The 20,717-nt window shown below is 34.8% G+C and overlaps 1 protein-coding gene across 4 annotated transcripts; it reads right to left on the bottom strand.

Annotated features, from left to right (window-relative positions):
* Positions 1–7,923: 7,923 nt before the first annotated feature.
* LOC107825247 (serine/threonine-protein kinase VIK) lies at positions 7,924–18,145 on the bottom strand. 4 transcript variants are annotated; one of them, XM_075246774.1, is made up of 12 exons: positions 17,784–18,145; positions 15,592–15,945; positions 15,055–15,129; positions 12,139–12,216; positions 11,930–12,024; positions 11,347–11,467; positions 11,132–11,211; positions 10,326–10,388; positions 10,074–10,186; positions 9,904–9,989; positions 9,471–9,589; positions 7,924–8,207 (listed from the first exon to the last, which is right to left on the bottom strand). In XM_075246774.1, exons 2-12 carry the CDS (start codon positions 15,844–15,846, stop codon positions 8,069–8,071), a joined length of 1,224 nt encoding a protein of 407 aa, XP_075102875.1. In that variant the 5' UTR covers positions 15,847–15,945; positions 17,784–18,145; the 3' UTR covers positions 7,924–8,068. The 4 variants fall into 4 exon arrangements, with proteins under 4 accessions (XP_075102875.1, XP_016507565.1, XP_016507563.1 ...); XM_016652079.2 differs by having other exon boundaries at positions 15,592–15,825; XM_016652077.2 differs by having other exon boundaries at positions 15,592–15,828; positions 17,784–18,144.
* Between the last annotated feature and the right edge of the window lie 2,572 nt (positions 18,146–20,717).

Genomic DNA, 20,717 nt, shown 5'->3' with positions numbered 1-20,717 from the left:
CATCTTTAAAGTTAATAATTAATTATGTGTTCTAAGACCCCGAAAAGTACTATTTATCATTACTCGACTTGCGTGCACAATCCCTAAATTTTTTGGAAAAGTTTTTATGTGAAAAATGGACTTAAAATGTGAATTAGAGCTTTAAAACTCAATTGAGTTGACTTTAGTCAACATTTTGAGCAAACAGACTCGGATCAGTATTTTGACAGTTTTGGTAGGTTCGTATCATGATTTGGGACTTTAGTGTATGCCCAGAATTAAATTCTGAGGTCCCTAGCCCGAGATATGGAATTTTGATAAAAATTTAAAGGTTTTAAAAACTTAAGTTCAAATAGTGACCGGATATTGAATTATTTGCAAACGACCCCGGAATAGAATTTTGATGATTTCAACATCTCCGTATAGTAATTTTGGACTTAGGAGCATGATCGGATTTTTATTTGGAAGTCCGTAGTGAAATTTGGTTTGAAATGGCTAAAATACGAATTTGTGTTTGGAAGTTTGACCGGGGAGTTGACTTTTTGATATCAGGGTCGGAATCCAGTTCCAAAATTCTTTATAGCTTCGTTATGTTATTTATGACTTTTGTGCAAAATTTGAGGTGAATCGGACTTGAGTTGATAGGTTTCGACATCAAATGTAGAAGTTGGAAATTCTAAGTTTCATTAAGCTTGAATTGGAGCATGATTCGCGATTTTAGCGTCGTTTTATGTGATTTGAGGTTTCAAATAAGTTCGTATGATATTTTAGAATTTTTTGGTATATTTGGTTGAGGTCCCGAGGGCCTTGGGTGAGTTTCGGATGGTTAACGGATCAAAAATTAGACTTAAAAAGTTGCTGCAATTTTCCTCTACTGCTGGATATTCTGGGCTGTGATCGACCCCAAGATCGAGCCCAGAGTCGACGGCCAGGGTCGAAGCCAGAGACGAGGCTCAGTATCGATGCCATGATCGAGGCCATGATCGAAGGCGCAGTCTCGATGCCATGATCGAAGGCCCAGGCTCGAGGCCATGATCGAAGGACCAAACTCGATACCATAATCGAGGCCATGACCGAGGTCCAGGGTCGAGCCTATGATCGAAGGACCAAACTCGATACCATAATCGAGGCCATGACCGAGGTCCAGGGTCGAGCCTATGATCGAAGCCACAATCGAGGCCTAGGCTGGAGGGCCATGATGGAGGCCCAGTTCCGAAGGCTGCCTCGGCAAATTTATAAAAGAGGGCATTCGTCCCATTCGCCATTTTTAATAGATTTTCAAGGAAAGATATTTGGGGTAAGTGATTCTAACTCATATTTGGTCTATATACACAAATATATCATTGTTTTCACCATTTAATTAGTGTTTTGAGATTGAAATTTTGGAAAATTTTTAGAAATTTCATATAAACGAATTTTTGAGATTTCGGAGTCGGATTAGAGTGAAACTGGTATGGTTGGACTCGTAATTGAATGGGTTGTCGGATTTTGTAAATTTTTTCGGATTACGAGACATGGGCCCCACGGGCAATGTTTGAGTTAATTTCGAATTTTATTGAAAAATATAGTATTTTCTTATGAAATTGATTCTTATTAATTTTGTTGACTTTATCGAATTAATTATAACTAGATTCGAGTCGATCGGAGTCGAAAAATCGAGGAAAAAGCATACTTCTTGGTTAAATTGGAGCAAGTCGAGGTAAGTGACTTGTCTAACCTTGTGTAGGGGAAAGTTTTCCTAGGATTTGTATTAATTGTAATGCAATAAAAGTCGTGTACACGAGGTGACGAGTGTGTACACGAGCTAAATGCGAAAGATTATATTTTTAAATTGTGTAGATCACTGTTGCGCATTTATTAAATTATTTTATCTTGTTATATTCTTCATCATTGATCTGAGATATATACTATTAATATTTTTGACCTTTTCTTATTAATTATTTTACATGTTTAGTTGAAATTTAGTTTCTTTTATTCTGTGCATTATTTGAAAGTTGATTTTCTTTAAATTAAATATTATTAATATGAAGTATTTGATATTTTTTAATTTGATATTGAAGCAACGTATTAAAGATTTTGAAATATTATTTTCCTGAATATTTTTGTAAGATTTCCGTACTCATTGTGATGGAGCCGTGAGCTCTTTATTGTGGAAGAATATTATTGATATTTTATTTTGACATGAGCCGTGAGCTCTTTATTGTGGAAAAAAATTATTGTTGAATTATTTTGACAAGTTAAATTACTTGAGCACTTGAGATGCAAATTGTGATATATTGTGATATTGATACGCATGCGGTGGTATAAGGTATCGGTATTGAAACGCATACGGTGAGATAAGGGTGGCTTGATACGCGTGGCTAGTAGGGGGAACTACTAGAAATCATGCGGTGTGAAAAGGATGGCTAAAACACGGGATGCTATTTCGGAAAAAAATATTTTCTTTAAAATTAATTGTGAAGGCTCCCGCAGTGAAATAAGGAAATGAGATATTGTGAATTTATTTTTGATTTGGTACTACGAGGCGGTACCTCGGGAGTGCCCTTGTTGATATTGATTTATGGCTGCAGTTGCCTTTGATTATTTATTGTGATTTTCTTAAAGTTGAAAGGAATTCTATTTTGATTCCACGAGATATTATTTGCCATTATTTTGTGTAATTAAATGGTGATATGCTACCTGATTCATTTTCATTGTCATTTTATTTTATTATATTGTTAAATATTTTACCATGCAATTATTATTTTTCAGTAGGGCCTGACCTGACCTCGTCACTACTCTACCGAGGTTAGGCTTGCCACTCACTGGGTACCGTTGTGGTGTACTCATACTACGCTTCTGTACATCTTTTTGTGCAGATCCAGATACTCATTACCAGCTCCGACATCAGTGAGTTACCTGTACACGGAGACTTCAAGGTATATTTGCCAGCGTCCGAAGATTCCGGAGTCCCCTTCTATCATTATTATGTTGCTTCCTTATTTTCTTTAGACCTTGATATATATAGAGACATTGAGGATAAAATTCTTAGAAGCTTGTGATTTATTTCTACCAGGTTTGGGGAGTTGCAATTATTTAAAGTTTCAGATTTCTATTTTTATTTTGCGTTGATAGGCTTACCTAGTCTTAGAGACTAGGTGCCATCACGACATCCTACGGAGAAAATTTGGGGTCGTGACACATTCCATATAGAATCTCTTTAAAATCTTTTTAGTGTATGCTGATTGATGGACAAAAATTCGATCTTTCATATACTTAATTTGTAGACCAAGACAAAATTTTGTCTTTTCAAGATCTTTCATTTCAAAATCTTTATTTAAATAGTCTATTGCTTTAGGAAGCACCCTAGGAGTTCCAATGATATTTAAATCATCAATATACACGACGATTATAACAAATTTAGATCCAGATCTTTTTATAAAGACTCAAAGACAAATTAAATCATTCTTGTACCCTTCTTTCAACAGGTACTCACTCAGGCGATTATACAACATGCGTCTTGATTGTTACAATCTGTATAAGAACTTTTGAAGCTTTATTTAATAAATTTCTTGGAAACCTTAATATGCTTCAGAACAATTTAAATCCTTCAATGATTTCTATTATACGCATATCACGTTTTTCTTGTATTGCCAGATTAAAACCTGAAATGACGACATCCACCACAGAAAAACATGTCTCTATATAATCAATGCCAGGATATTTACAAATCTTCTTGTGACACAAGTCGTCTTTATGTCTATCGACTTTGACCTTTTTTCGCACAAGAACACATTATACCTCCACTGGCTTTATACTTTCAGGTGTTGGGACTATCCGTTCAACTTCATATTTTTCAGGTGAAATCAATTTTCATTGCGTATTTTGTATTTGGCCAATCATTTATCTGTCCAAATTTCATGACAGATTTGAGCTCAAGATCCTCGTCAATATTAATAATATTGAGCACTACATTATATTAACAATATCGCCGACGATCATTTTATATCGGTTCTACTATTACCCAATAAAGACATAACTTATTGAGATCTCTTTATCTTATTATTTTTAGGTACCTGAGCCTCTCCCATAAGGTCTTATGAAGTGTTATGTCATGGTGCTCTTCTAGAGCACTTGCCTCCTTATTATGACCATCTTGAACATTTGTTCCTCTCCTTCTTCAAGGAGTTTTATCTTTGGAATCGATTAGTCTATTATGCTTCATGCATGTCATAGACTCTATTCATTATGAACTTTATTTTATTTGGAGCATTAGCGGCTTAATATGACATTTAACTTTAGGTCAGCAAATACACCTGACAATATTTTACAAATGAATTATCACTTGAACTTCAAGTTCACATTTTCTCGTACGAGGATCTAAATGTACTCATAATAATTCACTACATGCATTACTTTTACAGCTGTCCATTTTCTCCCCATATTGTTGGGATCACCAACACATATCCCTAGCCTTATTTGGGGATCCATCTTTGTGGATTGTGGTGGAACAATTAAATCATATAGCACTTTCATATTTCTAGATGGAAATTATTTGGTTTCTGACCCTGTACCGATTGTGATAGGGAGAACTTATCATAACTTGACTAGATGCGTACAAGTGATATTGTATATTAAATAATACATCACATACCAAATTTTATTTTGGCAGTTTTGTTCTCATAACCAATGGTTTAGATATAATTGGAGGCATAGAATTTCTACTAAATCGACTTGGATTTAAACCAGTATTATCAAGATAAATCATCATAATTTATATTCTAGAACTGTGCTCTAATAATTTGAACAATCAATCTTGCAAAAGCCAAACTGCAAATTGATAACAAATGCACATGTGACCATAGAATAGATGCATATATTAAAATTATATAATAGTAAACGGTCCACATGGCAGGTGACTGTACCTATATATTTATCACCTTTTATTTGTTCCATACAATAGTGGGTTGCTCTAGTGGTGAGGACCCTCCACTTCCAACTAAGAGGTTGTGAGTTCGAGTCACCCCAAGAGAAAGGTGGGGAGTTCTTGAAAGAAGGGAGCCGAGGGTCTATCGGAAACAACCTCTCTACCCCAAGATAGGGGTAAGGTCTACGTACACACTACCCTCTCCAAACCCCACTAATGGGATTATACTGGGTTGTTGTTGTTGTATTTGTTCCAGAAATTAAGGAATTCAATCCCAACCTTAACCGGTATATCATGAGAATAAGCAGCACAAAAGAATTCTTGAAGAATCTTCTATTTCTTCAATATATGCCAATGTAATTCTCAATTAATTTTTCGCATCATAATTGAACCGGGATGGTCAACCGGTCATTCCAACTAATATTTGTTTCAGTAAACCTCTAGTTTACTTGTGACATATGATTCCATCATCATGGTTGTATTTGTGTAGTACAAATAGAAAGAAAATCGGGTAACCTTTCATATTTACCCGTTATGATTATAGAAATATGAAGATATTCAATATTCCTTTTATTTAAAGTCTTAATATGCCAACCACTTTGACTTATACATTTGAAACTTAAAACATTTCTCTTGAGATTTTACAATATCAATGTCGTGAATAATTTTATTCATCCGGGTAGTGACAAATTAATTTTTCCAGAGCTCTTAACAACTTTTGTACTACAAGATCTTTTGTCATACCATTCATATGGTAAATGTCTCCTTCACGGAGAAAATTATATCATAATAAATTGTCATGGTCAAAATCATCATAAGCAAAATCATTTCTTGCTTTAATTTTGCCTTTAATAACCTTTTATAAGGCACAACAAATTATTTTTTTTTTTTGGCGTATCACATGTACATGACCAATGACATATTCATGTAACCACACAATAATATTTATTCTCTTTATTTCACTCAAGCCTCCCTTAGAGGTGAGTTGTGCGGTATTCATCTAATCATGCATTGCATGTCTTTATTCATTACTTTTATCACATATTGCTACATTCGGAATGGGTCTGCATTCTCAATGCTTATCACAAGTCACATTCTCTTCAAGGAATGGATCATAATCAGCGGCGTGCTTTATTATTTTTCATACAAATTTGATGGTAAACATTGCCTTCACATTTTGAGAACCCTTATTGTTCTCCTTTTATAATCATAGTGATGATTATTATTATTTTGATCTTTGAAACGCTCACGTTTCAACCACTTGTCTTCATTTAGACTTATTATGCGCCGCTATTACATTCACTTCAAGAATGGAGCAAATCAAGTGAGACAATATTCATGCTTTTTCATGAAAAATATATTATTTTTCTTTAGTTATCATTATATCATCAATATGGTATAGTGGGACTCAAACCCAATGTCTTACCAATATAAAGGCATGTTAGACCATAATAAATTGGGACTCAAATCCAACTCTTATCATCATGGAGCATCAGGACTTGATCCTGATGTCTTACCCTCATGGTACATTGCGACTTGAACTCATTGAAGTTGATATCATTAATAGCAAAGGACAAAAAATAATTTCAAATACGAAGAAAATGCTTACCTCTTGAGTTAAACTCTTCATAATATCATTTGGATATAATTCTCAACAATAGACTTTCGTTTACTCAAATCAGCTAAGTAATTAGTGTCAAACAGATATATGAAAATACAAAATAATATTAAAAATTCACACGTGATCTTTGCTGCAATAAGCTTACTTCAAGATGATAGTGATATGACCAGAACATTAAGGAAAAATTATATATCAAACAGAATAATAGTACTACTAGTTACCATGTACTTTTGTGAAAACTAAGTATTATACTCTCTAGAAAAACAAAAGGATATAGCAGAACCTTTAAGTCAATCAGGGAATAAAAAAAATAGTGGACAAATCTCTGTCTATTATCTACTACTATATGTTTTTCATATAGAAATGATTTAACATGTTAATTTGATAAGAACTATCATCAATGAAAATTTTGGTGTAGTACATATTTCTTGTACTAATATTTTATCTTATCAAAATAAAATAGTTACGAATATTATTATTATTATTATTATTATTATTATTATTATTATTATTATTATTATTATTATTATTATTATTATTATTATTATTATTATTATTATTATTATTATTTTATACAAGAAGCTAATGTATAATCATTATACTAGGCATACTAAAATCGTATTATAAGGTAAAATCATAAGCATACATAATAAAGTAAAATTTTAATTTTGTAGATTATTTAGTATACCGCATGCCACCTATTATTTAGTTCATGAAAATTTAACAAGGTGACATCCTTAGCAGCCACATAAATACTAATTTTCTAATAACCAGACCATTGCTTATTCTAAATAGTAGTACAAACTTATCTGATTTAAAGCTTGAACTTGTTGTTGTGGCAGAAAGACGTGTATGTAACACTACATACCTTTCTGAATAAAATCTGGATTATTTAGACAATAGATCATCGAGATATACCTTACCATAAGTGAAATTCAACCTTGAGGTTAGAGACTTCGTGTTGATAACATGTTATAAAATATAGCTCAAAGTAACAATATAGAACAAGAAAAAACAAGCTAAGAGATATATAAAGAAAGAGAGGAGAGATTCTTATTTCTTCTTCAATTGTGTGTATTTTCCTATCTATTATAATACATTTATATAGGCATGAAAAGCGAAGAAAAATATGTCATTAATCATTTGAGAATCATGGAGGAAGAGTAGACATCCACCATAATTTGATTTTTCTTATAACAATATTAACATTGTAAGAAATTTTTACACTATCATATCACCTAAAAGCCATTTATAGGTACCTGTTATAGCAAGTATGGACTGGTAACCTGCAAAGCATGTTAAATAACCTGTTATCGTAGGTAAATTAAACTATGTGTAATTGTTTTTAGCAACGTCGATGTATATAAGTTAAACTCTACTAAAAATTTCCTAGAAACTCATATCCTTTCAGGAGGTATTTCCTTGAAGATATTTTAAGACAAACTTGCACTTTATTTATGTATTTTCAAATCTGTAAGGGCTATGCAAAAGCTCCTTGTAATCAGAGAGAAAAGAAATGCAATAGGAGACATCAGACCAGCTTCAGGATCAGATAATTTTACTCATAATATCATACAGCTACAATACGTTCCCAAAACTATCTTATCTTGCATAGTCTCATGGATTTTCTCAAGCCGTTCAATTATTTCTTGAAAGGAGGGTCTACGATCAGGGTTCTTGTGCCAGCATTCACGAAGCAGCCTGCACACAATGTCATGTCAGTTCTCGTTGTGTCTCTGGGCAGGTCTCTGATCTTCTATGGATTTAAGTTACATATACTAACAGTATCCGTGAATTTAACATGTGATAGCAGGTTTGTTACCATTTTTACTAGGTCACCAAGTAGTGTTTATAATAGTGATTTAATGACTTGATTGTGTAAATACTTTTTACACCTAATGCATAGAACTTAAACTCAATTTTCTATATGCTGAAGGGAGCTGAGATTGGCTATAGGAAATTTTAAGGATGAAGTACCTAGGCATTTAATCATATATATGCTGTGATGTACAATCAGCAATTAGAAAGCAAGTGGTAATAGCAATCAAAAATAGACACCATAGGATAGCATATAAAAGGAGTAACCAACTCTCCATGTGATTGGAGTGCCTATCTAAGATTCTCTTTTATAAGGGTGGTGCTCGAGCCAGCTTTGCATGCATCTAGATTAATCTACCAGGTACTTGTTATCTCCCACTGGCACATGTACCTAAGATTTTCTAGCATATAAAAGGAGTAACCAGCTTGAAACCCAGAAAAGAAGGGGAAAGATGCTTTGATCGTTATAGTGTTTAAACACTTCTATTACAGAAACCAAAAGCTGGGAAACACACAGCCACATTTACTTCGTCAACTAAACTGGTCCTCCAGATTCTTGCCACAGAAACCAAATTTGAGAAATACTACTGCCTATAAGAATGCAACTCCATTACCTTTATTTTTTTAGAAACAGAAAACAAGGTGAATATATTTTTCTTTTTCCCGTTGTATAATTTAGACTATAAACAAAGAAGTATAAGAGAAAGAGAGGTTTGGACTAACTAGCATTCGCTTTTTTCTAAAACCCATTCCTTTACAACTGAAGAAGGTGAGTCATTAATTTGTTCTATGCACAAAATTATTTCTTTCACCTTTCAAATCAAGAAACATTTCCATGATTTTGCCATCCAAACAAGTTCAATATTAACACTCATTTTTCAGCAAAATTAATCAAAACACACTCACAACTTTCAGTAAAAACTACTTCAAAAATACTATACTTCCACTTCCCCCTTAACCTTGAAAAGAAAAATGAAACACCACTGAAAGTTCAAACCACCAATAGGGTCACATATCGTTTAGACAGTCACGAAATACAAACTATAACAATTGGACTTCGATGATCACCACATAAGCGTAGTTCTTGTTAGCAAAAACTGGAAAATTTGTAATGTTTGAAAATGCAGAAAAAAACAAATAACTTACGTCTTGATTGGCTCAGGAAATATGTATGAAGCTAGATATGGCCGATAATCTTCGTATGCTGTCTTATCTGCCACTTGCTCTGGAGCTTCCTCCCTATTTGATGGTCCTCCTTGGAACATCTGTATTGCAGAAGCATATATGTGCCTAGATTTTACTTTACACTTAAAGAAACAATGTTGCAAGGCCAAGAATATGCTGATTTAGCATAATTTAAAATGATCAAATTGTGTGTAGATTGTTTCCCTAGATACAATATTCTTATGGTTCGGGGCCTAATTTTCCTCAGCGAGATTTGAGAACACAAAGTACCAACTTAGCATCTAATAGGTGTATCATGTATGGCAAACTTTTAAAATAAACTCTGATGACAAAGTAGGGAAAAGTTATGCAGATCATCTGTTAGAGTAAATGTAAACATGTAAGTTCAACTCACCTCGTGGACAATTAGAGCAAATGAAAAAATATCAACACTCTTCCCATATGATTCTCGACGGTAAACTTCTGGAGCCATGTATCGATCTAGTAAACATGGATATAATTATATTTGGTAAGTCAACTGACCAAGGAAAAGGAAATACAGATTAACTTAGTAATACGCTGTACATGATCCAGTCCCTCCAGTCATTTTGTAACCATAAGAATCCTTCTGTTGTGCAATTTTACTGAGTCCAAAGTCTGTGACTTTAAGATGTCCTGCTTCATCCTGCAATACATTTCTGCAGGAGTAGAAAGTTGATATAATAGCTGCACAGAAATCATAAATCTGAACTATAAATGTATTTTCTACTCTCTGAATTGACAAGTACCAATGGTTTGATGATCTGAGCTAAATGTAGCTAGTAAAACTGCCAGTACCTAGGAGTCAAATCTCTATGGATAATAGCATGAGGCTTATGCTGATGTAGATAATTCATTCCTCTGCAAATGCGAACAGAGAACTTAGGATATAGCTGCTTAAAAGAGTATGTAATAGTATAACATAACCACAACAAAGTGAGGCCGACAATTACTTCAATGTTTTAGAAGACATTTTCATAATGACGAGCACCAGGCTGAGAACAAATAACCAAGAATTACTTCCTCTATTCTGTAAGGAGGTGAAGAACAAAGAAAGCCAGCTAGGATGTCTAGAAATTTCATTCTTCAATCCATCTTTTTGGCAGTTGATACTTTGCATTAAATACTTTGCAGATTGCACTTAGTTCTCTACACCTTGCAACATTAAAGCATCTTTCTACCTATGGTCGTGGCCAATAATTTTTAAGGGGAAATTTGGTCATTGCTTGGTTCTGTTCAGATAGAGTTCAAACTCTATAATAAGTACATATAACATATTTAAATTAAAAACTCTGGCTATAAAGAATCTGATCCATACATTATATGTGACTGCATCAAACGTATCTTGGCATAATGCATAGTAAGGTTAAAAGCACATTAATGTCTGGAAAAGTGCCTCTTTTCCTATAATTTCAATTAAACCGCTTGGTGATTGCACATAGTACAAGCAAGCTTGATGATTGCATTTACTGAAAAGAAATTACATAATAATAAACTAAAAAAAAATGTTGAGTGGAAACAAAGAAACAGAAATGCTGGTAAATTGTGCTAAAAAGTGACGTAACACTTTGAATTGTAGGCTGACTTCTCATTGAACCTTATACCTTGCAATATCTAATGCATAAGCAACTGCTGTCAGTGAATCAAGTCTTCCTTTCTTTCTCAATTGGTCATACAAGCTTCCCTACATTCCAATTTGTAGAAATATCAGTGCAACCATTACTAAAATCCCCGGTCCTCATATAATAACACTTATATTTCAAAGCTACTAAGGAGTATCACGTGATCAGAGTGCTTCTAAATATCACACAAGACTTACATTTCGAAGATATTCAGTAAGAAAGATCAATCGATCAGATTGCTTTAGAACACCAAGAAACTGCACAATATTGGGATGGCGCAACTTTTGCCATAACGCCAGCTCCTTCAGAAAAGCATTCCTGTCAAGGCTCAGTTATGGATATTATGAATCCGAATGTTAAAAAACCCAATTGACAAAGTTATTTTTATTCTACGTCTTATTAATCCAAATTCTGGAAGAAAAAAAGAATTGGAGATCCACAGAGGCAAGAAAGTGTGATCCACAGAGGCACGAAAGTGTGAGATCAGTGGAGTTGGTAAGATTGGTAAGTCACCCTCCCATGCAATATAAAATGGCCATAGAAGTTATGTAAGAGTCCATTACTTGGCGGACAACCTTTTGGCAAGCATTTCACATATAAACCTGGATTTATCTCCTTGGTAGTACTGTCGATTCTTAGTGATACTGAAGATATAGAAGACCTTAAAAGTGATTGTACAGGATATAAAAGAGCATGAAACAGTTAACCACTTCCAATCAGTCCTATCAGTTGCGTATGTGATTTTTAAATTACAGCCCTGGAAAAAATCCGTAAACTTACTTCACCATTGGGTTTGATGCAATGGAAGCACGAATGGTTTTTGCAGCAACTTCTGTACCGCGCCACTTTACCAAATAAACTTCACCATATGCACCCTGCTATTCGCACTCACAATCATTAATAGTCAAAACAAATATAAGGTGACTTGACATATTAAAAGAACATAGTAAAGTTGATATTTGCCTTGGCTTCTGGGTAAGAGAAATTACTTCTCCAATAAGAGTTGCATCCTTCATGTCCACTTCACCATGATCAATTATACAACATGGCATAGGAGAGTCACCCAACTATGTCAAGCAAAAGGAAATGAAGGTAAAAAGAGATGTTGATATCATACAACATTTCCGGGAAATTCACATTATTTAACACAGCAACAGAAATAAAGATAACATAGTAGTAAAGAACATGCAGTTCTAACAAGGATCCTATCTACATTAACTCATCCAGAAGGCGTACTTATGACTTAGCCTGTCCTGTTTTCTTGCTGGGGATTATTGTTACTTAGCTTCCTTCGTCTTTTCACAAAATTATAAGCTAGCTGATCACGAGATAAATGTGAGTTGGAATGCAAAATATAATTCATGCTCACAGAAAAGGGATGTCATGCATGGCTCATAGGATATCATGGTTCAAAATCATACTCATAAACCACTTAAAGTAAAAGAAAAGAAGAAGAAAGAAAAGGAAACAAGAGGATATGTCTCACGGATTTTAACATGCTGTATAGATCCCCTAATTCATCCACTATACTGATAGAAACCCCAAAACCAGCATATGAAGCAACTTCTGTTACAAGTCCAACGTCGAAATTGGAAAGTCAGCTACTGATGGAAGGAAATAAAGGAGTTAGGCGCATGATTTTTAGTTGTTTTAGTTGTAACTGTGAATGGGAAGGGTAGTTGTTAGTTAAATAGGAAATAGGAAACTGCCAACTCGTTGGATTTTAAAAGGGAGGGATATCATTGTGTAAATTCACTGATGGTTTGCTTTGATCTCTCTCTATGGGTTCCTTTATTCCTCTCCCTTCGTATCTCTTTTTCCAATTTCGGTCTCGATTAGTTCACAAGATTGAATGGCAAATTCTCCTCCCAACCCCTCGATTCGATTGTTTTCCAAGAATGTTGAGCCGGGTATGTAAGCCATGTATCTGGGAGGAACTTAAATAAAAGAAGAGCTTTCGGTTGCGTTTGACTCTGCGGTTAACTCTAGCCAGTCTGCTGGAAAATCCGTTTCGGATCCATTCTTTGAGTCGTGTTGACTTGTTTCTTCTTTGATTGATAAAGGAAAGAAATTTAAAGAACGCTTCAAGATTCTGTAAATACACCAATCACAGGCAGATATGATTGAGAATCCATATATTTTATCTACTATTATTCCCTTTTGAAAAGAAGGTATTAGCCAATATGTAGGATTTCACCTACTAGGAAATTGTAAGGCTACTAAGCAGTGTGACAAGAAACTTATGATGGTGTTCTCATTTCATCCAGTCAAAAGCAGTTTCATCATGCATTAAAAAGGAAAGAACCGCTGAGAGGAAAGCATGGAAATCGTATACACAGAGTGGACAATGCAATAATCTGAAACCTATAAAGGGGAAATATATTAAGAACATGATTCGATATCTCAACACCTTAAGTACTATGAGAGTTTTCAAGTTTTAGGAACATTAACCATTAGCTTTGGGTGTGCTAATTCAGTAAATCCATAGTTCTAGATCTGTTAGTTCAAAGAAAATCGACAGAGGATCTTTCAACTCTGCAAGTTCATTAGATTATTTGGTAGTTAGGCACTGTTTCGCTCAGTTTTTTTGTTAAAGTTATGTTTCCTCTTCATGTCATCCAATGCAATTTCGATTGTTTCTCAGGACTAAAAGAGCCTTTCTTCAGGAATTGACCTTATCACTGTTCCATTTCAACAGTTTGGATAATTAAGAATTAATTATTAAGAAACCAAATATGACATGTTTACTTTTGCAACTAAAATCAGATCAAAAAGAAAAAGAAGGAAGAGGAGGAGGAGGAGGAGGAAGAAGAAGAAGAGCGTGGATCTATATTTGCAAACGTTTTTAAAATGGGACAAAGTTTAAACACCGCCTCGCAAAAGGGACACCAATGAAATTTACTGACTTAATTATGTTTTCGACATGCCTATTCATTCACGTGCGGCCCTAATTCTTTTTCATGAGCCCAACCCGTGGAATTTCTATTTGATGATAAGAAATGAATCTTGGGCCTAACTCAACCCTACAAGCTAGCTCATGAGAGGAGGATTGCCCAGGAGACCACAACCTATTCCTTCAGCCAAAGTTCGGACTTAACAACCCACCACACGCCCAGGACTAACAGTAACTGGAGCGTGGGTAACATAAAATGGGAGTCCAACATTGAGAAACACAACAAGGATTGATGGGTTTCGCTCTCATACCATATTGAAGCGTGTGATTATCTCATCTAAAAGTATAAGTTGTCGGAGAGAACACAATTTTATTTACTTAATTATGTCTTCAACAAACCACTAATGTTCCTATATGAGCCAATTAACTAGTATAGCTAGCCGTCCATCTAAGCTTATACTATATGGGGTCGTTTGGTACGTGGGATAAGGTGTGGGATTAAATTTATATTGTGTTTGGTTGACGGTGGGGATAAATTTATACCGTCAACCAAATATAGTATAAATTCAATCCCAAACTTAATCCTGGATATTTCTACCTTATCCTACCTTATCCCATCAAACTTGGGATCATTTTATCTCACCTCCTAGGTTGGGATAAATTAGTCCAGGGATTATAATTCCAGGATAATTCAGTCCGCGTATCAAACCGAAGCAAATAAAGTCACAGATAAAAGTAGTGTGTCCTGAAAAAGACCGGAGATGCTTAGTGTCTGAGTGATTCGGCGAATATAGCAGTTCGAAATATAAGCAAAGTAGTCTGTTGCTCTTTGCATCAGCTTTTCTAGTCAATCTTATTAATAGTAGAAGAATTTCATTTTCAACCATGTATAGCACGAAAAGCAAATTACCCATTATGTTTCCAAGCAGTATTGTGGGACAAAATTAAGATATCAATCAGAGTATACTGTGGCAGAAATCATATGAACGAGAAAAAAGGTTAGGACATATACCGGATCATATCCACCATGTGCCTCTAGAATCTTGCAGACATCCTTGTGATCAAAGTTACGGGCATCAGAAAGTGGCTGCATGAGATTTTGATCAAAGCTTACACTAGTTGAGAAACAAGCTATAGCCCTATATTATAACCTTAAAAGATTGTTACCATAAAAGAAAAGAAAGCGGGAACCATATATCTTCAAGTAAATTTTAGTTATAGCATGGAAGCAATCAATACCACTCCTCCGTGCCACAATATTTAGGTACTCCTCCTTCTAGTCACTTAACTATCTCATTTTAATTCCTTTTTTCAATTTCGAATTGCTAATAAATCCAATTTTTACGGCTCATCAGTTATTCTATAGTAGTATAGGATATAGTAGTATAAAACAGTCAAACCAAATAAGAAAAATGTTATTTGATGACAACAAACAATATAGTCTATCCACACATTGTTTCAACAACATAGTATGGTGAAATAAAAAGGAAACAACAATCCAAAACAGACTGTAAAGGTAATTCACTTAATTGCAATAAGTGTAACTTACAGTTCGACCCCAGCGATCTGTGGAGTTCACATCAGCTCCTTTCTCAAGAAGTAGAAAAACAATCTCTGCACAACCTTCAGAGGCAGCTAAATGAAGTGCTGTTCTCTTATCATAGTCAACCAGATTGGGTTCCACTCCCTTCCCGAGCTCTTGCATTACACCTTCTTTGTCACCCAAACCTGAACAGTGCAGAAGACGATAAGGACCTCCCGAGTCCATTCTTTGAGGTAGCATCTGCTGCTCAAAATGTACCATTAACCAAACTTAGTGCAAGAAAAGCTTCACTATACAATCGATAAGAAGCAAGTGCGTCCATTATAGCAAGCAGAGCGGAGACACACTGGATCACTTCACCTAGAAAATATGTATGTAAACATATTTTTTATAACAATAACATGCATATGACACCGTTTTGAAAAGTAATACAAGTAAATATCGACTTGAGATTCGTTCTCAAAAAACATATATCAACTTGAGATAGAAAGTAAAGCCTTAAACCCACCAACAACCAGTGTACAAGACGAATGACGAAATGAATCAACACCAGTAACGCAAAATCTTGTGTATGCTACTGATGACAAGTGTTTCCTTAAATACTGGACTATTTGCAACGAATAATTTGCTAGCTAGATAATATCAACAAACTTAAAAGTCCATTATATGGGAATGCGATGTGCTTTTCCACGTTTGCCTCAAACAGAATGGAGGATTGAGTGGCTGGAGGCTCTGAATCTCTCTACAAAATCACCTTCTCTTTAAATGCAAAGCAAAGACATGGAACAATTTCCAAGCATGTTATGCATAGGAAATTTTTATGAAAAGTAGAGCCGTAGATTATTTTATTTATATGGTCACCATAACAATAGCTTTGACTATTTAATTCAACATGGTCACTGAACCATAGCTGACTTTTCAAGCTCATTATATTCTCTTTTATATATTTACTTCAACATATTTTAATTTACTTACTTACCAATGTACTCTTATATTTCAACTCTAAATAATTAACTCCCTCGTAAAAGGAAACCCCATATAAATTAGTATATGGGTAGGATCTCTAAAATATTGAGGAATTAAATTTATGATTCTGAAATATGCATCAACTCAATCGTATTGCGACAGGGTTTAGTGCAATTTTGCTCCACAAAGAAAAAATGTAAACATTGATACATATATATGATTGAAACAAAACCAACAGTAATCCAGCCAAAGAAACAAAGTTCTGAAAAAATTAAAAGACAACAAAGAGTTAATTTTTGTCTCCAAGAACATAGCCTGTTTGGTTGGTTAGTAAGGAGAATTAATCACCCTATAAAATTCAGCATAGCTCTACTTTGTTTGGTTAGCATTTTACCTTTTGCCATAAATAATACACATATAAGTTACGCAAGAACCTATCCACTATTTTTATGCGGAAAAAAATTGTGAAATAAGAATGGGAGTGTTGACAAACTTATACTTTTCCTTGTTTCCTCAAATACTATGAATTTCTAGATTAATCCCTGCAATGTAATATTTACATTATCACTTGTTACATTACAAATCTTGCATTACTAATTCCTCCATATATATGTGTGTGTGTGTGTGTGTGAAAAGCCACTAAAAAGCTAACAAATATTACATTTTCAATTGATAATTTCAAAATTACAATAAGTTTAGTACTTAAAGTTTTACAAATTGAAACCACAAAGTTTAGATCTTGGATTCGCCTCTTCGACGATTTTTTTTCTTTTTTGGTTTCCAACCAGGTGTTCGAGACCCGCTTTGGAGCCCCGATTCATCCGGATTCGCGCGCGTAAGGCCCGTTAAAGGGGGAAGCACGCTTTGGAGCCCCGACTAATCCAGATCCGCACGTGTAAGGCCCATTAACGGGGTAAGAATTGTGTACTATGATTTTTTCCATCCGCATGACTCGAACTCGAGACTTATGGTTAAGAAGGGAGGTATCCTACCCATACCACCATAATCCTTGGTGGTAAAATTCCTGCATAACTTGTATAGGAACCAAATGACCCTATACACAAGTTATGCTAGGATAATAATTCAATAAAAACAAAATATAACAATCAGAACATAAAACAAATTCTGTCACAGCAATCCCAAAGCCAAAAAACTCACTTACACACACACACACATACAAAAAAACAGAACAAGAACGAAAACATGTTTATAGTCTAAAAATAGACACTGACCTTAGGAGGAGACAAATGAAGTTTATTCTCGTCCATGAGAAGGAAACTAGACCCCTAGTATCAGAACCAGAAACAAAAGAAGTGTTTTTATGTACATGAAAAGAGCATCAAGTAAATAGAGAAGTTTATATAGAAGGCCAAATTAAAGAGGGTCACAATCGAGGACGGAAATGACAAGAAAAAAATGCAGAGCATTTTGCCGGTGGAATTGGGACACATAGTGGTGTTCGTCTAGGCTGATTGATCGATTTTCTTGTGCAATGAGCGGAATTCTTCGATTTTGGGCATAAGCTGTTTGTCTTAATGCTCTTTAGAATGCAAAGCTTGAAAATACCGTAACATTATAAACAAGAATAAAGAATTTTAAAAATCCTCTCTAGTGCGCGCTTCTTTCCTTGCCCACATTCTATCCGAGGTAATTTGTTAAATATTTGAAATGGACATAAAGTATTCATTTTTTCTAAATTCTAAAGGATTAAAATTACTAAAATTGAACTCACTTGTAAACATAAGGGACCATTTTTGTCATCTTCTCAGAAAAATTACTACCTTCGTTTCAATTTGTATGACGTGGTTTGACTTGGCACAAAATTTAAGAATTTTTTTTTTGAAATTTGTGGTTCTAAAAACTTAAAGGGGTAAAAGTTTTGTATAATCATAATTTGTGTGTCTGTAAAAGCTCTTTATTAAGGGCGGAATGGGTAAATCAGAAATTTTAAAGTTAAATTATTTATATATATATATATATATATATAATATTATTCTTTTTGAAATGAACTAAAAAAAATTGTGTTACAAAATTTAAAACGAAGGAAATACTATGTAACTGTGTTAGTTATTAATTGATAAGTTATGCGATTATGATTTTGATGATTTGTCAAACTTCGTTGAGGAACATTATACAATCAGTTCCTTTGCGCCTATTGTGACATGCTCAGTTGTCTGACTAAACTCTCAAGAAACCAGATAAGGAAACAACTAAGGGAACATATAGGATCAGTTCCTCAACTGTCGTACAGTCAACTCTAAAGTTGTAAAAGTTGTGTCACTTTACTAACCGGTAGCAGTGCAGCGGCACAGCCGCTGCTGCTAGAGGCCAAACCAAAAGTTGTAATGTCCCTATCACTTCACACATGCTCTCCCATATATAAACAACGTTATACAAGGTTTGACCTAACACTTAATAATCTGAAAAACCTATCATCTCAAGTGTCAGTCACCACTGTTTCCTCAAGGTGCACTCAAGAACAAAGCTGCTACAAACTAAGAACCAGATCCCAACACTGAAGATGTCTTGAGTCCTTAAGTTTGTTATGTCTTTGTCTTTTGTTCTTTACTTGTATTCCTACATGATTTTCTAGAAGTATTTTGTAGGACATCATTTAACCATTATTGTTTTGGTTGTTTGACTAGAGTTAGTCAAGAGTATTGCTTTGTAATAGAATTATTGCAAAGGGCTTACAATAGAGTTATTGTAAGGGGTCGGGGATTAAGAGTTTAATTCTTAGATTGCAATAGGTTGTAATCTGAAGTTTGCTCAGTTTAGTAGAGTTGAAATCCTACTTGGAGTAGGTCGTGATTTTTAATCCCTTGAGCAGAGAATTTTTCATGTAAATATCGTGTGTTCTTTACTTACTGCTTGTTTACTATAAGAACTAATAAAGAACTCGGTTCTCTATATTATTTGGTGGACCCTTAGTTTCTATCAATTGGTAATAGAGTCGGTTCTTTCTAAAATGTTAACACCTAAAAAGGATCTTCACCATGGCTGCTCCACCAAACCTCAAGGAAGGACAATCAACCACAAGACCCCCAAGATTCAACAACAAGTACTATTGATGGTGAAAAATAAGAATGCATGACTTCATCGTTGTTGAGGCTGTGGGGCGTGATTTGTGATGGTCTTTTTGTTCCCATGAAAGCTAGAGGAGAAGGAACAAGGACTGTCCCAAAAATAAGAAAAGAATACAACGGTGCTGATAGAAAGGCTATTGAAAAGGACTTCAGGGTAAAGAAGATTATTGTTTGTGGCATTGGACCAGATGAATACAATCGCATCTCAGCATGTGAGTCTGCCAAGGAGATCTAGGAAGCTCTCAAAACTGCCCATGAGGGAACTACTCAGGTTATGCAGTCCAAAATTGATATGCTTACTACTGAGTATGAGCTCTTCAAAATGAAGGAGGATGAGTCTATTCAGGATATACACACACGCTTTACCTTCATTATTAATGAGCTACATTCTCTTGGAGAAATCATCCCAACAAACAAGTTGGTCCGGAAGATTCTCAACATTCTACCAGGTTCCTGAAAAAGTAAAGTGAATGCCATCACTTAAGCCAAGGACCTGCAGAAGCTGACCATTGATGAACTTACTGGAAATCTCAAAACATATTAGATGAAGAGGAAGAAAGATCTTGAAAGAAGATAGCCCAGGAAGAAGAAGAATTTGGTCCTCAAGGCTGCCAACAGTGACCCAAGTAATGATGAGTCTCACATGGATTATCTCACTCGTAGATTCCAAAAGTTTCAAAGAAATGGAGGAATTCCCAAGAGAGGAAGTTCAAGCGGAAACTCCAAAAGAAATGATTGTTGTCATAAGTGTGGAAAGACAGGACACTTCATTAAAGATTGTCCTCTTCACATGAAAGATCACTACAAAAACAACACTCACAAGGAGGCCAAGAGGAACCTGGTCCCTAACATGAGGTTCAAGAGAAAAGATGTTGCTGACAGTGCGATGAAGCAAGCTCTGGCTGCTTGGGTAGATTCCTCCAGTAAATCTGAAGGTGAAGATGACCAAGGAGATACGTCCGTGATGGCTGTTGAAAAATGGATCTTCAGAATATGATTCTATATTTGCATTCATGACGTGATGATGAGGACAAGGAGGAAGATGAGGTAAATTTTCTTGATGTTCAAAGAAACTTGAAA

The sequence above is a fragment of the Nicotiana tabacum genome, chromosome 23, assembly GCF_000715075.1.
Source record: "Nicotiana tabacum cultivar K326 chromosome 23, ASM71507v2, whole genome shotgun sequence".
NCBI classification, from domain to species: domain Eukaryota; kingdom Viridiplantae; phylum Streptophyta; class Magnoliopsida; order Solanales; family Solanaceae; genus Nicotiana; species Nicotiana tabacum.
The sequence above is the reverse complement of the archived record's forward strand: the minus strand, read 5'-3'. Positions and strand labels throughout refer to the sequence as shown.